Source organism: Lichenostomus cassidix, chromosome 7 (assembly GCF_008360975.1).
Source record: "Lichenostomus cassidix isolate B80296 chromosome 7, HeHo_3.0, whole genome shotgun sequence".
Taxonomy (NCBI): domain Eukaryota; kingdom Metazoa; phylum Chordata; class Aves; order Passeriformes; family Meliphagidae; genus Lichenostomus; species Lichenostomus cassidix.
The window spans coordinates 22,549,979-22,571,912 of NC_139488.1; the positions used below are offsets into that span (position 1 = coordinate 22,549,979).

At 57.4% G+C, this 21,934-nt stretch overlaps 1 protein-coding gene and 1 non-coding gene across 2 annotated transcripts; both read right to left on the bottom strand.

The window, feature by feature from the left end:
* Positions 1-1,662: 1,662 nt before the first annotated feature.
* WNT10A (Wnt family member 10A) lies at positions 1,663-19,252 on the bottom strand. The gene is made up of 4 exons (XM_085066764.1): positions 18,575-19,252; positions 15,533-15,795; positions 7,233-7,609; positions 1,663-2,457 (listed from the first exon to the last, which is right to left on the bottom strand). The coding sequence occupies exons 1-4, from the start codon at positions 18,631-18,633 to the stop codon at positions 1,990-1,992; spliced, it is 1,167 nt and encodes a 388-aa protein (XP_084922890.1). The 5' UTR covers positions 18,634-19,252; the 3' UTR covers positions 1,663-1,989.
* Positions 4,871-4,943, bottom strand: TRNAV-GAC (transfer RNA valine (anticodon GAC)). The gene has a single exon. It is a non-coding gene; the product is annotated as a tRNA-Val (tRNA).
* Positions 19,253-21,934: the final 2,682 nt, after the last annotated feature.

Here is a 21,934-nt window from a genome sequence, read left to right on the forward strand (position 1 = left end):
CTACAAAGTGCTGGAGCATGATGGATGTGCAGAGTTCCAGTGCCCTGAGTAGCACTGCCCTAGGGACACAGGGTTTTGGCCAGCCTGGGAAGGAGGGGGACCACAAGGGGTCCAAATAGTGCTTGGGGCAATGGCCTAAAGGCAAAGGTCTTGAGGATTTGGAAAAAGGATCCTGATTTTGGAGATGGACATTGGAGATGGAACAGTAGGACCTCAGGTGGGAAGATGAACTGTTGTAGCATGCCCTGTCAGAGTAAACTTGCCCCATGGGAACAACATTGCTTTCAGGCCTCACAGGGCAAGCCCAGGTGCCCCAAACCCCAAGCTGAGATCCTGTTCCCAGCCCAAGTTCTCAGCTGCTGAGAGCCACTGTGGTAACTGTGTGTTCTGCTGTCCCTTCTGCACTGGCAGATGGAGCCACACAGGTGCCGCATGGTCACTGAATTTCCTATACTCTCCTCCAGCACCTATAGCATCCTCCTCTTCTCCTCAGCTGGTTCCAGAAGCAACGACTCCATCCACACGGTCCCTCCTGGAGGGGAAAATCCAGCCCTCCCACCCAGGAGTGGTGAAGGGCAGAGCATCCGTCCCAGCTGATCCAGCTCCAGCTGCGTGTGTGAGCATTATGAAATGAGGACACAGGCCGCTCCCTGCTGGACCCGGGGCGCTTGCTTCCTTCCAGCCTGGTATTTTCCTCCTTGATTCTTTTTTTTTTTTTTTAATTCACTTCTATTTTTTTGTGTAGCCCCAAGGGGTGCACAGTCGTGGGAGGAGCAGGGAAGTTATCAGCCAGAAGATAGCAGCAGCATGATTCATTGCCTGGCCCCTGCAGGCTGCTGCAGCCGGATGGGTGCCCTCCCTGCCACCACAGCAAGCTGCCATTTGTGGACCCCCATTGCCTGGCCCACCCACACTGCCCTCCCCTCTCCTTACTCTCCAGCCCCACCATCCCTCCCTACGAGAATGGGAGACAGTGGGGCAGTTCCCAGCCCTGGCATGATCATGGGCATGGGGACAACAGCCAAGATTCCCATGCAATGGATGGGGTCTAGCATGCACCCAGCTGGGCAGGAGCTTCCCAGCAGCCACTTGTTTCCCTTGCAAGTGTCTGGGGTGCCTCCAAGGGGTGCCCAACTCCAGCCAGTCTGCAAATAGCTCATAGGATGGTTATTATAGGACGGCAGCAGAGCACCAGGGAGAAAGTCTTATACAAGTAGGTCAGCAGCACCGAGGGTCTCCCCTCCATCCTTCTGTCACCCTACAGGGATGGAGAGCCCTCAGCAGCAGGAAGAGCAGGGTGCTGCATCTCGAAATATGCTGTGCTGTCTCCAATCCACTTTTATTCACAATCAGAAAATAACTTACCATATAATAACACAGACACACACAGCACAGCCCCGAGCACCGCCCCTGAGGCCACGATGCTACGGCCCAAGCCAGCCCAGAGGTGAGAGGTGAGCCTCAGCCTGGAGAACTGTGCCCCTTCTCCATACCATGGGATGCTCCAACCCCATCCTGCTCCGAGCACAGCCTCGCATGTGGTTGGAGGCACTTGTGCACAGTGCTAGTGTGTGTCCCCCCCACTTCCCTCCCACCCTGGGCTCTCCATGCCCTGCTGTCCCCTACCCCACCCTGCTCCACGCCTCTGGGTGCCAGCGGGCACTCTCCCACCCCCACGCCCACCCTCCACCCCCCGAGTGGTGCTGGTGTCGGCGGTCTGTACAGCATGGCCGTGCGCTCCCCGGGGCCGGGAGCCTTGGTGCTCTCATGTGGGGTTGGGGGGCAGCGGGCAGCCCTGCCCTTCCCAGGTGACGACAAAGTGCTGATTTTGGAGGGTGCTGAGCGTCTCCTCTCCTGCTCCGTCGGGGCGGAGGGAAGCGGGTATCGCGGCTCCACCTCCCCACCAGCGCCGATCCCCGTCTCCCTCCCCTGCCGCAGGCAGGCGTGCTTGTCCCTGGCACCCTGGGGTGAGCAGCCACCCCTGCCTGGCTACTTGCAGACGCTGACCCACTCGGTGATGCGACACTCCTCGCAGGCCACGAAGCAGCACCAGTGGAACTTGCAGTTGCAGCGCTCGCTGCGTGTCTGCCGCAGGATGTTGTGCCCGCGGCCGCAGCACAGGCTCTCACAGTTGTCCATGCCCGGGCTGGTCTTGTTGCACAGGCGCCCTTGAGTGCCCAAGGAGTCCAGGGCCGGTTCCCTCTCGCAGAAGTCGGGTGACTTCTCAAAGTAAACCAGCTCGCTGATGCCAGCCCGGCGGCGATGCCGAGCGTGGCCCGGCTCCAGCTGCCCGGCATTCCGGTTGTGGGGCCGGATGAGGGTGGCCCCGTAGAAGCGGTCCTTGAGCAGGGACCCCACCAGGCGAAACTCAGGCGTCACCTGCCAGCATGTCTTCAGCTGGCAGCTCCCTGAGGTACCATGGCATTTGCACTTTCTCCTCATGTTGTCCATCACCACCTGGGCAGGGAAGGAAGGACAGAGGAGTAAGCATGAAGGAGATGCATTTTGGGAATTGGAGAAGCCACAGCGGACTTCCGTGTGGGTTGGCACTATGGGAACATCAAGGGCTGGCATGAGTAGCCATCAAAGCTCTGGAACTGCAAAGCTAGCAAGGCTGCACCCTCTTGCTGTGCCCAGTGCAACTCATGTCCCACACCCTGTCCCTTCCCATCCTGGCAATACCAACCGGCTTTTATGTTTCAGCAAGGGATTGGCCCCTAAAGGAGAGGGTGAGTTGAAGCACAGAGAGAAGAAGGAACTTGGATGTCACCTCCCACTGCTGCTTGGCTCCAGCATCCACCTGATCCTGGACCCCAGTTAAAAGCCATCGTGGCTGCATCTCTGCAGCCCTACTGGAACACTGCCAGTGCAAGGGTCTCCCACATACTTCACCAGCCAGTAGCTGCAAGCTGAGCAGGTGGCCCCTCCCCAGGGCCTTCATCCTATAAAGCCCCAGTTCTGGGAATCCTGGGAGCAGCTCTGCTTTTAGCTCTTGCCTGCTCTCCTGCAGCAACCCTGGCCACAGTGCCAGGGGGCTGAGGCACTGCCTCCCACCATCACTCAAATTCCAAGCAGGGATCAATCACATCCCTGACTTGTGGTTTGTAGAGGCTGCAGTGTGGCCAGTGCCATATATCCACCCCCTACACGGGCCAGGGTGTGTGGGCTGGGCTCTGGCTGTGGTTTGTGCTGGCCAGAAAGCACAGCTCATGCAGGGGCCAGAAGTCAGTGTGGAGTTCCTTGGGCTCCCTGGGCAAAGCTGCTGAGACCTCAGGCTGCATGCTGGGGCCCCCTAGATCCCCCCAACCCTCTAAAGGATGCTTTTGTGGCCAGGACAAGGGAAACAGCTCATGTCTGTCAATCTCCAGGGGCACAGGATGGCTACACATCCTCACACAGCCTGGAAAGAAGCAGTTTATAATGTTCTCTGCTCTGTCCCAACAGGGATTCCCTGCTGGGTTGTGTGCCACCACATCCACATGCTCACACAGCAAGTCCCCTTCCCATGCAGACACCCAAACCCCACCAGGAGCTCAGCTGGAGTTTGCAGACTATCACAGGCTAATCCCCACACCCAAGGCCATGCTCCAGGGCTTGGGGGAGATTTCAGGGGACACATGACGCTGCGGAAAGTGCTGTCCCACAATGCCAGTCCTGCCCAGGCACCTGGCTTCATGCCTGCCACATGCTGCCTATTCCTGCCTGGTTCCTAGGAGGGACACATGTGACAGGAGTGCCTTGTTTAGGTAGGGGTGGGTAGTTTTTATTCCTTGTTTTCTTGCTTTTGAGTAAATCTCTTCGTTGCTAAGCAGTTATGGTAATGAGGGCAGGTCAGGAAAACACGCCTGGAGCTTTGGGCACATGGCGGAGAGGTCTGGGCTTGGCTGGAGTTTGGCTTTCATCCTGCTGGGAGTCCTGCTCCTGCTGGGAAGAGCCTCCACCTCACAGGTAATGAGCTACCTGGCCTCTCCACCATGTCCTGGGTGTGCCAGCCGGGAACACCAGCTGCTTGTCACCATTCTTGTCACCATCTTTGGGAGCACACTGACACTGAGGCCCCATCTTTTCCCACATTGCTTCCCAGTTGCCTTGGTTGGACTAGGAAAAATCTGCATACAGGGCTGTGGCTGACAGGGTCCCCACTGGGATGGAGGGGACAGTGGTGTGACAGCTGGACAGGGGTTCATTTGGGGCTCCAGCTGGTCAGAGCAGGAGCTGAAGAAGGTGTCAAGTGTGGCCATCTCCATCACCCAAGCCATCACTGCTGAGCATCCCAAGCCCCAGCACCACAACACCCATCCATCCCTGACCAGTGATGGCTTGTTCTTTCCCTCCTGCACAGGCAGCACAGAGGGGACAGCACCCTGACAGAGCTGGGAGATCCAAGAAGGTCCCATCTGAGCCTTGGCCCCATGCTTTTGTCATTGGATTTTCTCCATGCACCCTTACCCAGCCACGTCCTTTCCCTGTCTCATAGACACCCAAGTTCGACACATGCCCGGACTCGCTGGTGCTTTCTTTCGCACATTCCCAGCTCCTCCCAGGCACGCTCATAAGAGCTTTATCATAGGTCTTTGTTGTGAGGGTAATGGATAGTTCCTGGCTTCCTTTCATCCTCTCTAGCTCTCTGATCTAGTGAGTTAGGAGGACCTGCAAAGTCTCTTTCACACTCCTGCTGCTCCTTGCTGGGGAGCTTGCTGCCTCCCAGGGATGCAGAACACCCACCTCAGTCTTGAGTTGGACCAACCAATGATTATCCCAGGGCTTCCTATTCCAATTCAGGACCAAGGTCACCACTGCCACCATCAGAGGATGCTGCACATCCCCTGCCCAGCTTCATAGCTGGATGAAAAAGAGGGAAAAATCAGCGTGTTTCTGCCTGGTTTCGAACCAGGGACCTTCCGCGTGTCAGGCGAACGTGATAACCACTACACTACAGAAACCCACATCTGATGGCACCAGGATGCCACCATTCATGGAATTGTCCCCTCCCTCCTACACAGTAGGGTCTGAGCTGGGAGACAGGCTTACCCATACACACAGCACCCTCAGGACACACAGGGAGCACAGAGAGGATGCTCAGAATCAGTGAGATGCTGGAGAGCTCTGGGTGCTGCAGCTACTTGCTGCATGGAGAGGGATGGTGCATGGAGACAGATGGTGCATGGCAGGGCATGGCACAAGGCAGGCACGTCCACATCACTGCTCTGCTAAAGCGCTTCAAGCCTGAGGAGTTGAAGGGGAGGATCACAGAGTTGCTGTGATCAGAAAAGCCATTCCTTTCCTGGGAAATCTCAGGAGATTGCTTCTTACTTACAGCAGGAAAATTGCTCCTAGGAGTAAGTGGGGCTTGGGTGTGCGTGGGACCCACAACATTGCTAAAAGAGCAGGTGGGGAGTTGGAGAACTCCTCCCCAATGGGAAGGCCAGAACCAGCCCTGGCAGTAAGCATGGCACTAAGAGACACAGAACAGGCACAGCATCATCTCCTTGTTCCAATGCCTGGCACCTACAGCCATTGCAACCCAACTCTCACATGGGCTCACACCATCATCTCAACAAGGTCCCTGAGCTGGGCAGCCTGTCCAGGCATTGCTTCCCCACCTGCACTGGTACCATTCCCTCCTTTATTCATTTAGTCCTCCTCTGCCTCTGCTTCTAGCTCCCAAGCTTCTTCCTTCAGTCCAGATTTTGTCTCCAAAGCCACCAAGAGCTGACATTGCCAGTCCTGTGCCTGCCTACCCCTGGGGACAAGCAGACCCCAGGCACTCGCGCTGTTACTGGATCCCACAGGAACTGTTTCGTGACATCCTGCCAGAGCAAATATTCCTCTCTCACCTTCCCTTTCTTTTGCAGGTGGTAGAGTTTCCCTTGGGAAACAGGCAACACAGACCGCAGGTTTCTGAGCACTGCCAAGAGTCCCAGGGATCTGGGGCACATAGAGATCTAGGGGAATCAGGATGAGCCCTGCAGTCAGAACTGGAATAGAGGTCTTGCCCAGATTGGGGCAGAGCAGCCTGCAGAGGATTTAGCTGCCCAACTCTGAGTGAGCCCTCACCACACACAAGCAAACAAAGCCAAACAAATCAAAAGTTTTGGTATTGCCCAGACATTTGGCTTGACCAAACTGGGATGGCTACTCCAGGGTGGTAAAGCTCAGCTCCAGCACCAGGGAAGGGCACACATCAAGGTCCTGCTCTGCGGCATCGCCACCTCTCAGCTGGCTTCAAACATGCTCAAAGCAAGAGGCACATCCAAACGTCTGAGCCATCCCAAGGAAACATTCCCTGTGGAATTCTGATCTTTTGTTATTTATTCCTGCAGCCACTACACACGCCTCTGCAATGCCCTGGCAGTACATGGCTGGAGTCTTTGGAAAATGCATCCTGTTGGATTCAATAGATGGGATCTCCCAGGCACCTGCTGTTAGCAAAGGCAGGCAGGGAAATGCAGGAATCCTCCCAGCCCCTCCTGCCTGTACGCTTCTTGTCTCCAATGTCAGGCTGCTTTTAAACATCAGCTTCCAGACAGAGTGAGCTACTAATTAGTACCTTTAATGAGACCTGACATCATAAGAATGGAGGGGAAGCTGTCCTGCTTGCCTGGACAGGCTCCAGCACCCTGCTAGAGTTAGGAGACAAGGATGTGCGCTGTCACCTCTGCTCCCACGGGGATGCTGTGTTTCCCCACTGGTACAGGAGCCCACTGCCTAACTCAGTCTCATTCACATCTGCCTCCTCAGGCCACCAGCTCCCTTTCTGGAGGCTGAGCTGTGGCTGGGTACTGCAGAATCTGTGCTGTGTCCCCATGATGCCAGTGACTTCCTCCTCCCTGTCTTTAGTTCCTCTCGCTGCAGATGCCCAACACCAGTTCATCCAGTTTCTGAGAGGTAGGAGCCAGAATCATTGCTGTGCCACCCCAGTAGCACCACTGCAGCACAGGCAAGGTGACAGTGGCCTGGGACAGCGTCCCTTGGCAAGGGCACACCGTCAATGCTCAGAGGTATCATTCCCAGCAGAGGTGTTCGACTGACCTCTCTTTGCAGACCTGTCCCACTTAAAGGCATCACTGCCCTTGCTCTGGGCAAGACTGGGGAGAGGGGGTGCTTTGGGGGCAATCTCAGCCTCACAAATGGTCCCACAGCAGCCAGCATGAGCCCCTCACAGCCTTCCCATATGTGTCTTGCTATTCCCACTATCATCTCCCCGCAACTGTCCCCAGTGCCCCACTCACCTGCCGGCCTACTCGGTTGTTGTGCAGCCTCATACGGGAGTGGATATCTCTGTAGGTTTCCCGGGAATCAAGGAAATCCTTGGAAAACTTCTCTCCATAGTCCACATCAGGGCTGCAACCCCCCCATTCCCAGGAGTCCTGGAGGCCAGGGGTCTCCGCTGGCATGTGCTCCATGTGCACCCCGTGCACCATGCCTTTGCCACGGTTCATGGCTTCCAGCTGCAGACGATGCAGCTTGCGCCGGAATGCCTCCTCATCGCCCCGGCGCTTCTGGTCACAGCCGCAGGCCTGCAGCTTCCCGAGGGCACAGGCGTTGGACACGGCGTGCACCACGCCGGCAGCCGCTATGGCGTAGGCAAAGGCGCTCTCCCGAAAGCCTGCAAGAAAGGAGAGAGTGGGGCTCAGGCTGGGTGGTGTGACCCCCATGGAGGGGCTGGATGAGCTCAGCATCACACTGGGGTGTAGGGATTTGGAGATTCAGCTTGTGTCTTGCTTTATCCTGATGCACCAGCTCCCATCTAAACCATGAGTGAATCCCCACTCTCTGCTCTCCAGCCCTATCCACACCAGGACACACTGCTGCTCTGAGGGCCAGCCCTGCCCCAGCTGGGACCCCAGCTTCCACCATCACCCTGCTCTCACATCACTCTAGGAGATGCCACCACAGCACTGCTCAGGCATCAGCATCATGGCTCTGATGGGAAAGGCAATACCTCCTCCCCTCTCCACTCAGAGTTTCCTACTATACTAAATATAATGCTGTCCGGGAAATATTTCTGCTGAAGAATGGGCCATTTTTGCTTACTCACAGGGTGCAGATTATGCAGTAAAAAGAGCAGGCTGCACTGCCTGTCCAGCCCCATTCATCTGCCCATATCCCTTCCCACCCTGAACCCCGCCAGCTCCCACAAGAACCTCTAAATGTGATACCACACTGGAAAAAAATGAGCATCCCTAGTCAGTTAGAGCATTCTGTGACCACACCGTGTGCTGCCAGATCCAGCAGCTGGTTGTCGTTAAACACTGGGGAGTGAGGACATCTACAAATGTCATTAGCTGGGGACAGGGCAGATGGGGACAAGGACAGGTCTCACAGAGGGGGTTCCATAGGGCTCCATGTGGCTGTGAGCAGGGGCTGGCTGAGAATCTCTTGGCTTCACTGCAGCCAGGTGAGGACCCTCTCCTCCCCAGGAATTTCTATTTCATTTGAAATGCAAAGTAATATTTTTGTTTGTGGTTCCCAGGCCAGGAGGGGAGCTGGCAGTGCCCTTTGCTTTGGTGCACAGTGACCAGCCCCAGCATGAGGCAAGGATGGAGGGAGAGCCAGATTTTTTGCCGTGGCGTCATATGTGAATAAATAAATAGCTGGAGTTCCCAGCCTCTCTCCCTCTGTTGGACATGAGCAGTTTGATTGGCCCTGGCTTCGACACAGCTGAACAGATGACAGGTTTGGGGTATTTTCTTTACCAGATCCATGCCATCAAATGGGGGCTTTGGGTGAGCACCCCAAAGCTCTGCCAGCTCCCTGCCTGCACCAAAGAGTCAGGAGAGGTGAGAGTGCAACTGCTGCTGTCGCCTGTCCTTGGCAGTGCTCCCCATCACGCATGTCTCCTCCGTGGTTTGCTGCCGCCCGCTGAGCAAACACTATGATCTTATTAAAGGAAAATGAAATGCAGCCCGGAAACCTGCATTTAAAGTCATGCTGCTCTTTTGTGTGTTAATTTGACACTGGTGCATTTAAAAAATTAACGAGGCGCTGCTTAAAAGCCAGCAGGAGCCTCTCCCAGCTTCCCCTTGGTGTGGGACAAGCTTGCTCTCAGCCTGCCTCTTTCCATGCACAAGTTGAACAACATTTTTCAGCGGGCAGGTAATGGGGCTGCTGGTGCGTACACTGTGCCGTGCAGCCTCCCCGGGGAGAGTGCTGGCAGGCAGTGCCTGCAACACACCCACAGTGCTGCTGGAGCACAAAGGCCCACATCTGGGGAACTTCAGTCCCCAGGTGAGCAATGGAGGATGGAGAATCAGCACAGAGAGGTCTTCTGGTTTCCCAAATCCTCCGTATGTCAGTTCTCTGATCCCACCATCTAGGCCAGCTCCAGCCCTTCACATGCCAAACCTGGGCACAGCCCAGTTTGTCACTGCCACCCCACTGGGCATCCTCAGCTCCTCGCACAGCCAGTGCCTGGGGACAGAGGCAGCAAACCCTTCACCCAGCACAACACCCTCCTCTCTGCCCTGCCTCTTTCTCACAATTTCTCTAGCCTAACAAATAATTTCCAGAGTGGCATCTCCTTAAAAGCCCAGACACAAGCTCTACCCCACCCAGTCCACCTAGCAAGCCAGTCTCCTTATAGTTAAAAAGGTCAAGTTCATTTGATGCCCTCCATGGCTAGGAAACCCCTGGGGTCAAGCCCCACTCCTCTTTCTTCCTCTACTGCTCTCCAAGCACATGTGAGCTGATGGATGAAGCATGGGTCCTTGTCCCTGGAGCTGCCATTTCCCAGGCTGTGGGCAGGGGACAAACTGGTCCCCAGGACATAATATTGCAGCATTCAGGGAGTCTTGTTCCCATCTCATCATGGTCATTTCCCCGCTCAATACCACTCTGCCTGGCCCTGCCACTCTGTCCTGCTGTCTCCCCTTCTCGCCTCACCTGCTTTCATGGGGAGCTGTGAGCAAAGAGGAAGAGAAGGTCAGGGCAGCACTGGGATCGCAGCAGCCATGCCAGTATGGTTCTGCTTGGAGGTTCAGTTTACATTCCTTGCTCTACCCCAGCCACGCCAGAGACAGAGGATTGAAGCAAAGCAACGAGCAACATGGCTGCAGGCAACAACCACCAGCCTCGTGGGCTCGGCAAGGGTGGGAGCTTCCAGGAACCACAGCCAAGAGTGGCATGTGGTGGCCAGCCCTGAGCCCTTTGGAGGGAGGCTCTCCAGCCTCCTAAGACCTCAGCAGTGATTTTTGAGCCACGATATCCCTCCAGAGACCACAGAAGAGGTGTAGCTGTGGGAGGTACAAGAAGTATTGCATCCTGCAGGGAAGAGGGAATGGAGGACACCACCTTGACACCCCACCGGCATCCAGCCTGCTGTGTACTCACAGACCATGCTGGGCAAGGAGGACAGGTCTGAAATCTCATCTCCAAGTCAAATCCCAAAGCAGCTTTCTTAGCAGGGGAAAGTTTTCCCTGTCAAAATGTACCTAGGAGATGGGAAGTCATTTAGTAAGACCCCAAGTCCCTGGGGCACTGTGGGTGTCTGCCGTGGGTGCTGCTATTCCTCCATCTCTCAAGCAGGTGTGGGACGAAGGCTACAGGGCTGGCTCAAGCACAGCTGTGGGATTTGCAGTCTGTAGACCAGGGAAAGCTGGAGTCATGGCCTTCCTCCCACAGCTCACCATCACATCCAGGCAACAACTCCCTCCTGGCACCCACCACTGCAACGCCTGTGTGGCATCAAGGGAGCAGGTAGGACAGCCTCATTTAGGCTCACCCTAAGGATGCTCAGCTGCCCCCTTCACAGCAGTACCCCCCAGGAGTGGGGTGTAGTTGCCAGGAGCTGTGGGCACATTGCCCCAGCCCTGATATAAGGCAGAGGAGAACTTCTCGTGCCACCTCCTGCGAGGCCTGCCGAGACGGCCAGTCCCAACACGCTGCCTCTCCCCCAGCCCCGCTCCCTCCCCTCCCCTCCCCTCTCCCTAATTAAACTGCAGGTGAACCTGCCAGGGTCTGGCCCAGCACCAGGCGCTAAATGCCTCCCTGCAGATCCCAACTTGCCTCCCTGCACCTTCTTGAGCGTGCCAGGGACAGCCCGCAGCCCTCGCTCCTCGTCCGCCCACGGCACTCTGAGACAGCAGCCCTCGCTGCTGTGCAGGCTGCAGGGAGCTGGGCTGAGCCCCACACCGCCGGGAATCCTGCCTGGCCCCAGGGTCTCACTTGCACCCATCAGTGGGGAGAAGGTCCAGGGAATGGGGGAACCCACAGGGACGAAGCCAAGCATCCAAAGCACCCACATGTGCTTCAGGGCCAGGTGGGCAAAGCCCTTGGTTTGCCTGGGGGTACACAAAACCCTGCCAGCAGCCCAGCTGCAGGTGCGCCAGGCCAGGCGCTGCGGTCTGCGGGCACCAGAGCTTGGCTGGGGCTCTGCAGAGCTGGGTGCCGGGGTCCTGAGCTTGGCAGGATCTCCCTGGATAGCTGTAACAGCACCTGCCTCCCTCAGCACACAGCAAAGCCTCCCCAAGCTCCGTTTCACAGCTCACTGGGCCCCAGCACCTGGTGTTTCCATCTTTGCAGGGAGTTCCCAGCTCCCTGCTGTAAGAAATCAAGATTTGGCCATGGCCATGCAGACCCCTTGGCACCAGTGAGCCCTTCTAAGGTGGGCACAGAGCATGGAAGCATCACCCATCTCTCCAAAGGCTGCAGCAACCATGAGATACTGCACTCCAGAGCTGTGTCCCATCCAGTCATGAGGTCTTGAAGGCCTTCAAGGACCCAGCCCCTCCATGGGGATCCCAATTTTTTTAGAGCTCCATGTAGCTGGGTCTGGGGTTGGGATGAACAAAGGGGAATAGTCAGTCCCATAGCACACGTCAGACAGCCCCTGCCCAGCAGCCAGACAGTCCCAGCCTGCTGGCATTGTACCCACCCATGGGTGCACATATAGTAGACAAGGACCAAGACTCAGTGACCCAGGACCATCTGCAGGTTGGTTTTTGTCACACAACCAGGCATGGGTCAGCCCAGCCGAGCCCCGCAGTGCCTGGCAACCTGCAGATGTTGTGGTGGGACAACATACCAGGACAACAGGCCATCCTCTCCAGTGAGGTGGACACAATCATGCTGCTCACCCTTGGAGCAGGAGCAGGGAACATTTCCACTGCTGGTGTAGATGCAGCCACCAGCCTCCACCTCACTGCTCCATCCTCCTACATCTCCTGAGGCCAGGGGAGGATGTCTCTGTCAGCCAGGTGAGCACATGGAGGGAGAGGGAGGTACAGCAGAAAAGGATGGGACCAGGGACAGTACTGGAGGGTGCGGGCAGAAATGACAGTGCCAGAGAATGGCCAGGAAGATGGTGAATACATAGGCAGCCAGCTGGGGAACCAGGGAAATCTGGAGGAGGATTTGCAATAGCACTGTTGAGCCTGGATTCACATGGAGGGGATATGGGCCAAAGGGTATGGGGGTTGCAGATGGCACTGGAGACTCAGCAAAGGTCACAAAGGACATCTCATACCCCAAGGACGCAGCATCAAAAGACCAGACCTGAAAAATCCACAGACCGTGGGGGTGTCTCAAAAGAACCCACTGGCTCTGTGAAAGCAGGGATGGTAAACTCCTGGGCACCCCCCTTGCCCTCCACTAACCTGTTGTTGTACCTCACAGCCACTGTTCACTGCTGCCCAGGGATGGCAGCTTCTCCCACATCTGTGCTCTGCCCAAGATGCTGTCAGCATCCCTGTCTCCAGCTGTGCTGCTCTGAAGTCACCCCAGACTCCCAGCCCTGTCCAATTTGAATCCTCTCCTTCCTGTCTCCCCAGGGCTTGCATTCAAACTTCTGGGATCAGCTCAGCAGGATGAGGAGATGGGCACTCATTTGGCATTGTCCTCTTCTCTGTCCCCAGGGGATTAGCCCCCTGGCTCCACCGAGTGCCTGGATACTGGGCAGAGTGTGGGATGGGCACCATGGGACACCTCGGGACAGTGTTGCACCCTGTCCAGCTCTTGCCCACGCTGGAGAAAATGTGAGAGATGCAGGAGGACAGGACAGAGCTGGGGAGCGGAGCCAAGCGGGGAGAGCAGGAGGGAGAAGCCAGCTACAAATAATTTAAAGTGAGATTCATGCATGGCTGAACTGATGGCAGAAGAAGTGGGAAAAGGAATGAAAGATTAAAGGGGTCTGTCACTTCGGGTTACAAACAATGATCCTACAAGCACGTTGCGTTCCCAGGCACGGCAAGGATGGGGCAGGGTGTAGAGCAGAGACCTGGTCCCCAGAGGTCAGATGCATTAAAGTCTGCAGCATGGAGCCTGCACCCCTCACTTCCACCACTTGCCTCTCCTCCAGCACTGGGCTCCTGAGATGCATCCAGCATCCCTGCCCTGATGGCTGTGCCTGTAACAGATGGAAGGCAAAGCTCAGAGCTCCAGCACTGTTATTGAGGGACGCGAGTGGGTTCCAAGAGGGCCAGAGCACCAGCCTCAAAGCTTGTTCCATGCCAGAATGGCTCCAAGCAACTACATGAGATAACCTGGGTGCTTGGGCCTCATCCTGCACCCTCTGCTCCCAAAACAGGAGTGCCATGAGATTCCTGCCTGCTCCGATGCTCCAGCCCTATCTCCATCCTTCCCTTCTGCTGGGTGTTGGGTCTCTATTCCAGAGAATGGGATCCCACCAATGCTGAGAGCCTGGGGTGAGCCATATCCAAGAGCTCAGGACTGGGACAAGAGTCCAGGGTCTGTGGGAGTCCCCACACCCATCAGTCACAGCCCTGACAGCAGGGAGAGCTGCAGGAGCACCTAAGACATAAGTGAGGTGCAAGTCAATGGGGCCACCAGCAGAGGAGGTGGGCTGAGGGAGGGATGCAGGTCAAAGCTCTCTGCTGTTGGTGCTTCTCACCCAGCCTGGTGGGACCCAGAGCAAGAAAGCTTGTCTGGGTGTGTGAGCAACTTGAGCCAGCAAGTCAGTGTCTCCTGCCGCCTGAGGAGACTAGAAGTGAACCGCATTCCTCAGAGGACCTGGAAATACCTCGATGCTTATCAGGGCTGACAGTCCCCACCCTTCCTGCCAGGCCCTAACCTGGGCACTGCTCACAGAGGGAAGAGACGCTGCCCTTCTCCAGGCACTGAGGTCCTGAGAGCGACCAATGCTGCTCGAAGGCAAGACCACAGCCCTGATGCCACACATGCTCCAAGGTAGCATTCCATCCAGTGAGGCTGTCCAGACTGCCCTGGACATGAGGGATCTTCAGGCACCAAAATTATATTGAAAAAAATTCTTCTGTGCTCCCCTCTCCAGCCTTCTCCCCACCTGTTACAGCTGCCTGTGGGCTTCTGCCACCACATCCTCTCAATGACATGTAAACCTCAAGCTGCCAACCTCTCCTCTGTGAGTCTCTCCTTATAGTCCCAGGGAAAGAAGATGTAGGATGTGGAAGGTTGTCTGAAGAAGAGTGAATGGTCACAACTCTCTGCTGGGCATCCGGCTGAGAAGCTCACAAAGTAGGTATGTGAGCAGTTTCCTTATTTTTCACCTTTCTTGGGAGCTGGAGGAGTGATGTGTGTGCTGGGCACCTGGCCTGCTCTCAGTAGCCTCACTGCCTGCCACTGACATCATAGTGTCCTTCCTGCCCATGGTCTGGGGCAATGGGCACTTAGAAATATGCTGAGGCACAGGCTTCAGGAAAGGGTACTCAGGTGAAAAGATGCATTCAAGGCCTGTAGAAGGTCCCATCAGGTCACAGCCCTAATCTGCACCATGCAAGCCAGCTCCTCTTCACCCCCAGAGTCTGCTCCTGAGGGAGAGAGTATCAGCCAGGGAGGGTCTGATACAGGCAGACACAGCCATGACTGCAAGGGAGATGAGGAGATCCTGGCATCAGGGCTTGGCAGAATGTGGAGAACTAGGGGAACTCTCCCAGAAATGCAGCTGGAGGCTCTGTGAGCAAGTGAGCTCCCAGGACTGCCTGTAGCCCTGTCCCCTCTGCCATCATGTTTTTAGGGTCCTACAAAACAGAGCCCTTAGCTCTCTGCACTGAAGAGCCAACACAAGGGCAGAATCCCAGGGTGACAGGCTCACAGAGCTATGTCCCACTAGTTAGGGGTGTTTCTGCTCATCACAACACATAAAAACACCATCCCCAGAGCAGGAATGAGCCAAGATGCTCAGCTTCATCCACCAAGACAAATCCCAGAGCATGGCATCTTTCTTCAGACCCACCGACTATGCTGCACACCTATGGCACTGCTCCAAACACCAGCCTACGCCACGCAGGGAGAAGATGCCAGAAAGCAATGGGGCCTGGAAGGAACCTTCAGAGCAGCTGGGGTTGGTAAGGGAGGAGCAGCTCAGGACAAGGGCCAGCATAGGTATAAAGGTGCACAGTGGAGCTTTGCCAAAGTGCTGTGCTCCTTGGTCTGGCAGACCCTGACATCTATCTGCCTTTATCCATGGGGATGATGAAGAGCTGGCCTAATCCCCTGGGCCAGGGAAGGGCTGTGCAGGGTCTCAGGGGGAACACATCAGGGTTCCTGCGAGCAGCTTCTGGATAGTGGGAGAGGAGGAGAACCATCCAGCCCTTACCTCTGCTGAAGATGATGCTCTCATACGGGATCTTATTCTTGGTCTCGAGGCTGGAGCAGTTCCAGCGCTGGTCCCGGAACTGGTGCTGGCACTCATGGATGGCAATCTGGATACCCTGGATGGCCGAGGCGGTGACGTCAGGGTGGCGCACGCACACCTCCAGCTGCCGCCGCGTCAGCCCCGGCAGGGTCAGGCACACCGTGTTGGCATTCAGCACTGGCTCCGACGGCAGCTTCAGGCCCAGGATCTCGTTGGAGCAGGAGCTGGGAGGGAAAAGGGCATCTCAGATCAAGCAACATGTCAACCACTTGGTTTTCCATTTTGGGGAGGGGGAAAAGTTTGTGGGGGACACACACAGGGAAGGGAGATGCTCCTCAATGCACACTGTGCACATTGCCTATAGGGAAAGCTAGGAAAACCCTGGGCACAGCAGCAGCTTAGCCAGGCAGAGATACCCAGCAGCACTGGGGCTACAGTCCCCTCCTGGCACATAAGTACAGTGCAGACACCCTAGCAGCCTCAGAAGCTGCCTCCAAGCACATAAGTACAGTGCAGATACCCCAGCAGTAGTCAAATCTAGCCATCCTGCCTCTGGAGCTCAGCATCTTCCAGGACTGCACTTTCTCTGTGTGCTCCCCCAGGAATCTCCCACACTGGCCATGCAGTGCAGACTCTCAGCACACATTGCCCCAACTTGCCTTCCAGAGAAAGCGTGGGTTTCCCCCTGGGAGAATCTAGAGACCCTGGAGCATGAGGTCTATTCCAGGTCTGGCTCCATCCCTGCTGCTGGCTGATCCCCTTTGTGCATCTCCTGAATCCCCCCAAAAGTGCTTGTCCTCGCAAGGAAGGTAAAGAGAGTCATCAGCCTTTTCCTTTCAGCTCAGCTGTGAAATATGGAGCCAAGAACTGTGCCAACTACCCTCAAGTTCCCAGCAACAATCCCAAGTCCACTGTCACATCCTAGCCCCACTGAACATGATGCCTGTGGCCACAGAAGCACAAAGAGCAGCAGATGGATGGGTGCAAGGGGAGGCACATGGTCTATGGCAGGGGTACAAGTACTTACACAAATAGAGATGCTACCTGGGGAAATAGGGAAGTAGATGGAGTATGTGGAGATGGGATGTGGAATGTGGGGAGACAAAGCATGTCCAGAGAGAGAAGCCTGGAGCTAATATAGCGGTACACATGACAGACAAATATGGAGAAGGAAATAATAGGAAGTGTTTGCCCAACTCCAGGGAATGTCTTGAAGGACCCTGGGATAAACAGTGTCCAAGTGGAAGAAGCACAAAGCAAGCAACAGGCAGTGGGATGCCCAGAAGCATCCAGCATCTTGCAGCATGGTCCAGTAGGTGCTCAGCATTACCCCACTGCTTGCTCAGGAGAGCTTGGTCCCTGCTGGGAGCTCTGCCCTGGAAGGTCTCTCCCTGTTCCCTGCAACACCCAAGAGCTGGGTCCCTGGGAGGAGCAAGGAGCTTAGAGCCCTCTGAACTTTGATTACAGAAACAAGACCTGGAGGAGGATGCTGGAGGAAGGACTGCAGCTGCCAGGTCTTGAGGAGAAGGGTTAGCCCATGTCTGCTCTCTCAAAAAATCCTGCAAGCCTGGTGCAGGTATATGGACAGAAGCAGCTCTTGGGGGTCAGGGGATGAGCTCCCCAGCTCAGTGCTCACCCAGCACTGGAGGAAGTGTTCATGCTCCAGCGTCCCTGCTGAATTACAACTTGCTCAGGGGAGAACTGTCAGGATCAGACTGCTGCTTTCTCCAGTTTCCCAAGGGTGTTTATACTCATCCTACCACTTTCACGGGTAGTATACGGATCTTCCCCAGTGTTAATCCACAGTGACTTCAATAGGGAGAGTCGAGGTGGAGCAGAGAAGAGAGAGAAATAAAGTACATCCCTCCAAAACCCTTACACAGGAGAAGAAATCTTCTGCCCGGCTTTCTGCCCTCATTCACACCGTCAAGCAAGCCCTGGCTGACACGAGATGCAGAGCAGGATGCAGTTATCACCATCTCCAAGCCCAGGAGCTCCTGCCCCGAGCACTGCAACGACTTCGCTCCCTGCATGTCCTGAGCCTGATACAGCGCCTGCCATCTTTTTCCAAGGCATCCCGGGATGGGGGGGGCGTTACAGTCTTTCTCCTGATTGCACTGCAGGGAAACTGAGGCAGGGGCTCCGGAGAGTGGAGGGAAGGTCCTTCTGCCTCTTGCTCCACCCAGGGCTCAGGAGGGCTAGGGACCAGCAAGAAGCTGTCACTGTCACACTTCTTAGGAGGACGCAGCGCTCCCCCCAGCTCTCTTCCCCCTTTAAATCTGGATTTAAACTTGATTTCACGGTGACAGGCCCCCAGGTCACAGGCTTCAGCGGCTGCTGCTTTAATTAATACAAGTCCCAACGTTAACAAATTATATTTAAAGGGGCTGGAGGGAGGGGGAAGGGCGGGGGACCCCCCCACTCATACCAGCACTAGGATTAACCCTTGGCTGCCTGCAGCACACAAGTTTGGGAGCGGGCAGAGGGAAGGTGAAGACATACAGAGATGGTGAATTTGGGGGTTCGTTTTCTGGAAAGCAGGTGGCCCCCTCTTAACCCCCTTGCCTTTAAGACTGGCGGAGCCAGTGCCCAGGGAGGGGACTCAGGGGGATCCAGACGGCACCGACCCCCACGACAGTGACATCCCAGCCGGCATTCCCCCGTCCTCCGCAGGAGGAGCGGGGAAACTGAGGCAGTTAGGGCGGACGCTGGAGCGTCTCCGGCCGGGGAGGAAGGGGGACAACCTCCTGGAGCGGGTAAAGCCGCACATCCCACCGGCGCTCCGTCGGGACGAGGGAAGGCGGAAGGGACAGCGGCCCTGACAGCCCCTTGAACGGGGGGCCGCAACCGCGCAGGGCCGGGCTGGAGCGGCGGGACCCCCCCAGGAGCCCCCTGGGCAGACCGCCCCCGGTGCGGGGCTGGGCGCGGCGGTTTCCCGGCTCCCTCCCCGTGGGGCCGGAGCTCTCAGCGGCGGGGCTGGGGATGGAGGGGTGCAGCTCCTACCTGGGTACCCAGAGGCTGAGCAGCAGCGAGCAGAGTCCGTGGGCCAGGGCCGGGCGCATCTTCGCTGGGGCAGCGGCTGTGCGGGCTGCGGGCGGGCGGGCGCCTTTGGGGCAGGGGCGGCGGGGCTCGGCGCTGTTCTCTGCCCGCTTTGTTTGTTGTGGGTTGTTTGCTTGTTTGTGTTTTCCCCTCTCCTCCCTCTCACTGGCTCCCTGCGCGCCGGGGCTCGGCTCGCCGGGGCGGCTCTGCCATCCTCCCGGGATGCACCCCCCGCCTCCCGCCGCCCCGGCGCCCTCCGAGCCCGGCGAGGGCTGCGCGCCCCCCGCCTTGCCCGCCGCCGCCCCGCCGCGCACAGCCCCCCGGCTCAGCCCCCCATGGCGGGACGCGCCGGGGGGCCGGGGGGACCCTCGGCCAGCGGGGTGCGCTACCCCGCCGCTCCCCAGGGCGCCCCGGGGCTCCGGGGCCGCGGCGGGCGTGGGCAGGGCTCGCCGGGCGAGCGGCTCCGCGGCTCCCGCGGGGCCCGCAGGTACATGGGGAGCCGCGGCCCCCCCGCCGCCCCCCGCCGCCGGTGTCGCCGGGCCTCCGGCGGAGCGAGCAGGGTCGCGGCCGGAGCGCCCCGGGAGCGCTGGGCGCGGAGCGGCGGCGGCAGCGGCTCTGCCTGGGATCGCGCTGCGCCGAGCATTACTCAGCGCCCGGAGCCCGAGTCCCGACACGTCCAGACAGGAGCCCGCGGGGGAAGGACGGGGCAGAGGGTGGCAGCGGGGCGGGGAGCCGGCGTGTCGCACGCAGCCTGCCGGGGAGGGAGCGGGCGGCGGGGGGGCGAGCGGGCACGGGCGACGGGGGAGTGGGCGCGGGGCTAGGGGGGAAAGAGGTGTGGGGTGGGCACAGCGTGGGTGAGTGGGCACGGTGTGCGGGGTAAGTGTGCACAGCGCGGAGAAGTATGTGTGGTGGGAATGCTCAGCGCGGAGGAGTGTGCGCAGGGTGTAGGGTAAGTGTTCGTGGTGTGGGGTGAGCATGTGCGGCGTGGGTCTGCAGCGCGAGGAGAGCTGAGTGTACGTGGCCCGTGGGCAAGTGTGCACGGTGTGGGGGACTGTGCGTGGGGGAGTAGTTGAGTGTGCGTGAGTGTGGGACCATATTCCTGGGGACCTGGGAGAGTGCAGGCTGCTGGGGGGAATGTGCTCAGAGCATGGCAGAAAGGTGCTGTGGGTGTGGGGTTCGTGGTGTGCACAAGGAAGCAGAGAGTGCACAGAATATGGGTGAATGTGCATGGCGTGGGAAAAGCATACACCAGGTGTGGAGTGAATGTGCTGAGTGTGAGAGTGCACCGAGTGTGGATGATTGCACAGGGTGTGGGGGATTGTGTATGACACGGGTGACTGTGTGTGGGACATGGGTAAGTGCGGGGGCATGGATGAGTGTACCCAGCATGCAGGAGTATGGGGGACCCTTGAACCCGAGCACAATGAGAATACACTGCATGGGTGAGTGGGCATCGCAGGGTGCATGGGGTGTGAGGTGCATACGGTGTGGGGTAGGTGCACAGGGCATGGGGGATGTGAGCAGGTACTAGGTATGGCATGGGGGTGCATGGCATAGAGTGAGTGTGCATGGAGTACAGAGAAAGTGTGAGAAAGTGTGAGTGGCAAGCGTGAGCATGTGTGGAGTGTTGAGAGTACGACTGTTCTCAACCCAATGCATGTGTGCACTGGGTGTGGGGTGAGTGTGCATGGGGTGTAAGGCAAGTAAGTGTGTGCAATGTGGTCAGGTGTGGACGGTGTGGATTGAATGTGATTGAGGCATAGAGTGAGTAGACAGGGTATATGGGCATGGGTAAGCATTAATGGGGGATGGAGAGAGTGTGGGGTGTGCAGGGAGTGAATATACCGGCAGATGGAAAATACATGGGGCATGGAGTGAATGAACTCCTGGAGAGAGCTGTGCATAGCATGGGATATGTGAGGAGTGGGGCTGAGCATGCCTGTGGTGTGGAGTGTGCAGGGCATGCTCGGGGTTCACAGAGGTGTCAGGGTATGCACATGGGGACTGGGGGTGCTGCCACGAGCTCTGGTTGTGCAGGAAGGCATCCCTGATGGTGTGAGGCGTGTGGGTGCCTGTCAGTGTGCACAGCAGTATGAGTGTGAGTGGCACATGCTGGGGGTGTGACTCTGTGTGTGGGAATGGAGAATGGCCAGGTACATCCCACGTGTCAGCCCTGTTTTGGGTTCCGCCAGCCCAATGCCAGGAGAGCAGTGCTACAGGGCCAGTGCCTATGGAGGAGCTGTTGATGTGGCTCTGCCTTCCCTCTACAGGGCCACCAAGAACTCCAGGCTCTGTTACCCGCGAATTCTCCCAGGCTGGGCACCCAGTTTGTGCCCACCTCCTTGGCACCATCAGTACAATGCTAGGGCACCCCTTACCTTCATAGAGTCCTGATGGGTAGGGTGTTTTTCATCTAGGAGCTGTGTAGTGGCCTTATCCCTATGTCCTCCTGTTGCTTCCTTAGGGACAGGAGGGTGGTCCTGGAAAAGCTCAGGCTCACTGGGGTCTCAGCAAATGCAATCTGCCCCAATGCAAGCTCTTCCCACTCACAGGGATACTTGGTGTCCCCTTATTTTAGGTGTCCACTGTGGGGCTAGGGGCCTCCACTTGGGTGCTGGGGCATGGGGGATGACAGGCAGTGCCCTTGCAGGCCCCCACTATCCCCAGCCACCACAGCCTAACCAGGCTGGTGTTTATGCATTAAACAGCTGCCTGGCAGCTGGCAAAACATGCTCTCGCCAGGTGGGCACTGTGTATCTTCCCACCAGCACAGCAGCACTGACAGCAGCTACCTTCTCTGCTCGTGTGTTGGTTCCTGTTTGCACCAGATAGGAAAATGTGCTTCCTTTGGTAAATGAGTTGCAATCTGGGGGTGACCCCTAAGAGTGTGCTGGTTCCCCCTGGGTGCAGCGGTGTGGCATCACAACTGAGGTTCCTTTTGTAGTCCTGAGGTTGCTGGCTGTTCTTCTGTCCCCAGCTCTGTTTCTCACTGGGCTTAGCCTGTGGGCAGGTATGGACGCTGGTACAGAGCCAGCATCTACCCTCCAACTTTCTTGCCCACACAGTTCAGCGAGAGGTGAGGGTACAGAACCTTCTATCCCTCAGGCAACGGCCTGAGCATACAGAGGTCCCTGGCACAGACCACCCCAGCACTCATCACTTCCTTCATAGCTGCTGTCCTCCTGGATCCCCCAGCAAGTGATGTGCAGTGTCCCACAGGAGTTTGGTAGTGCTGTCAGGACACCCTTTAGGCACCTGCCACTAAAGGAGGCAGAGGTGCAGACTGATGATGGGAGCTGTGGTGTCAGGGCTGGGCAGAGCACA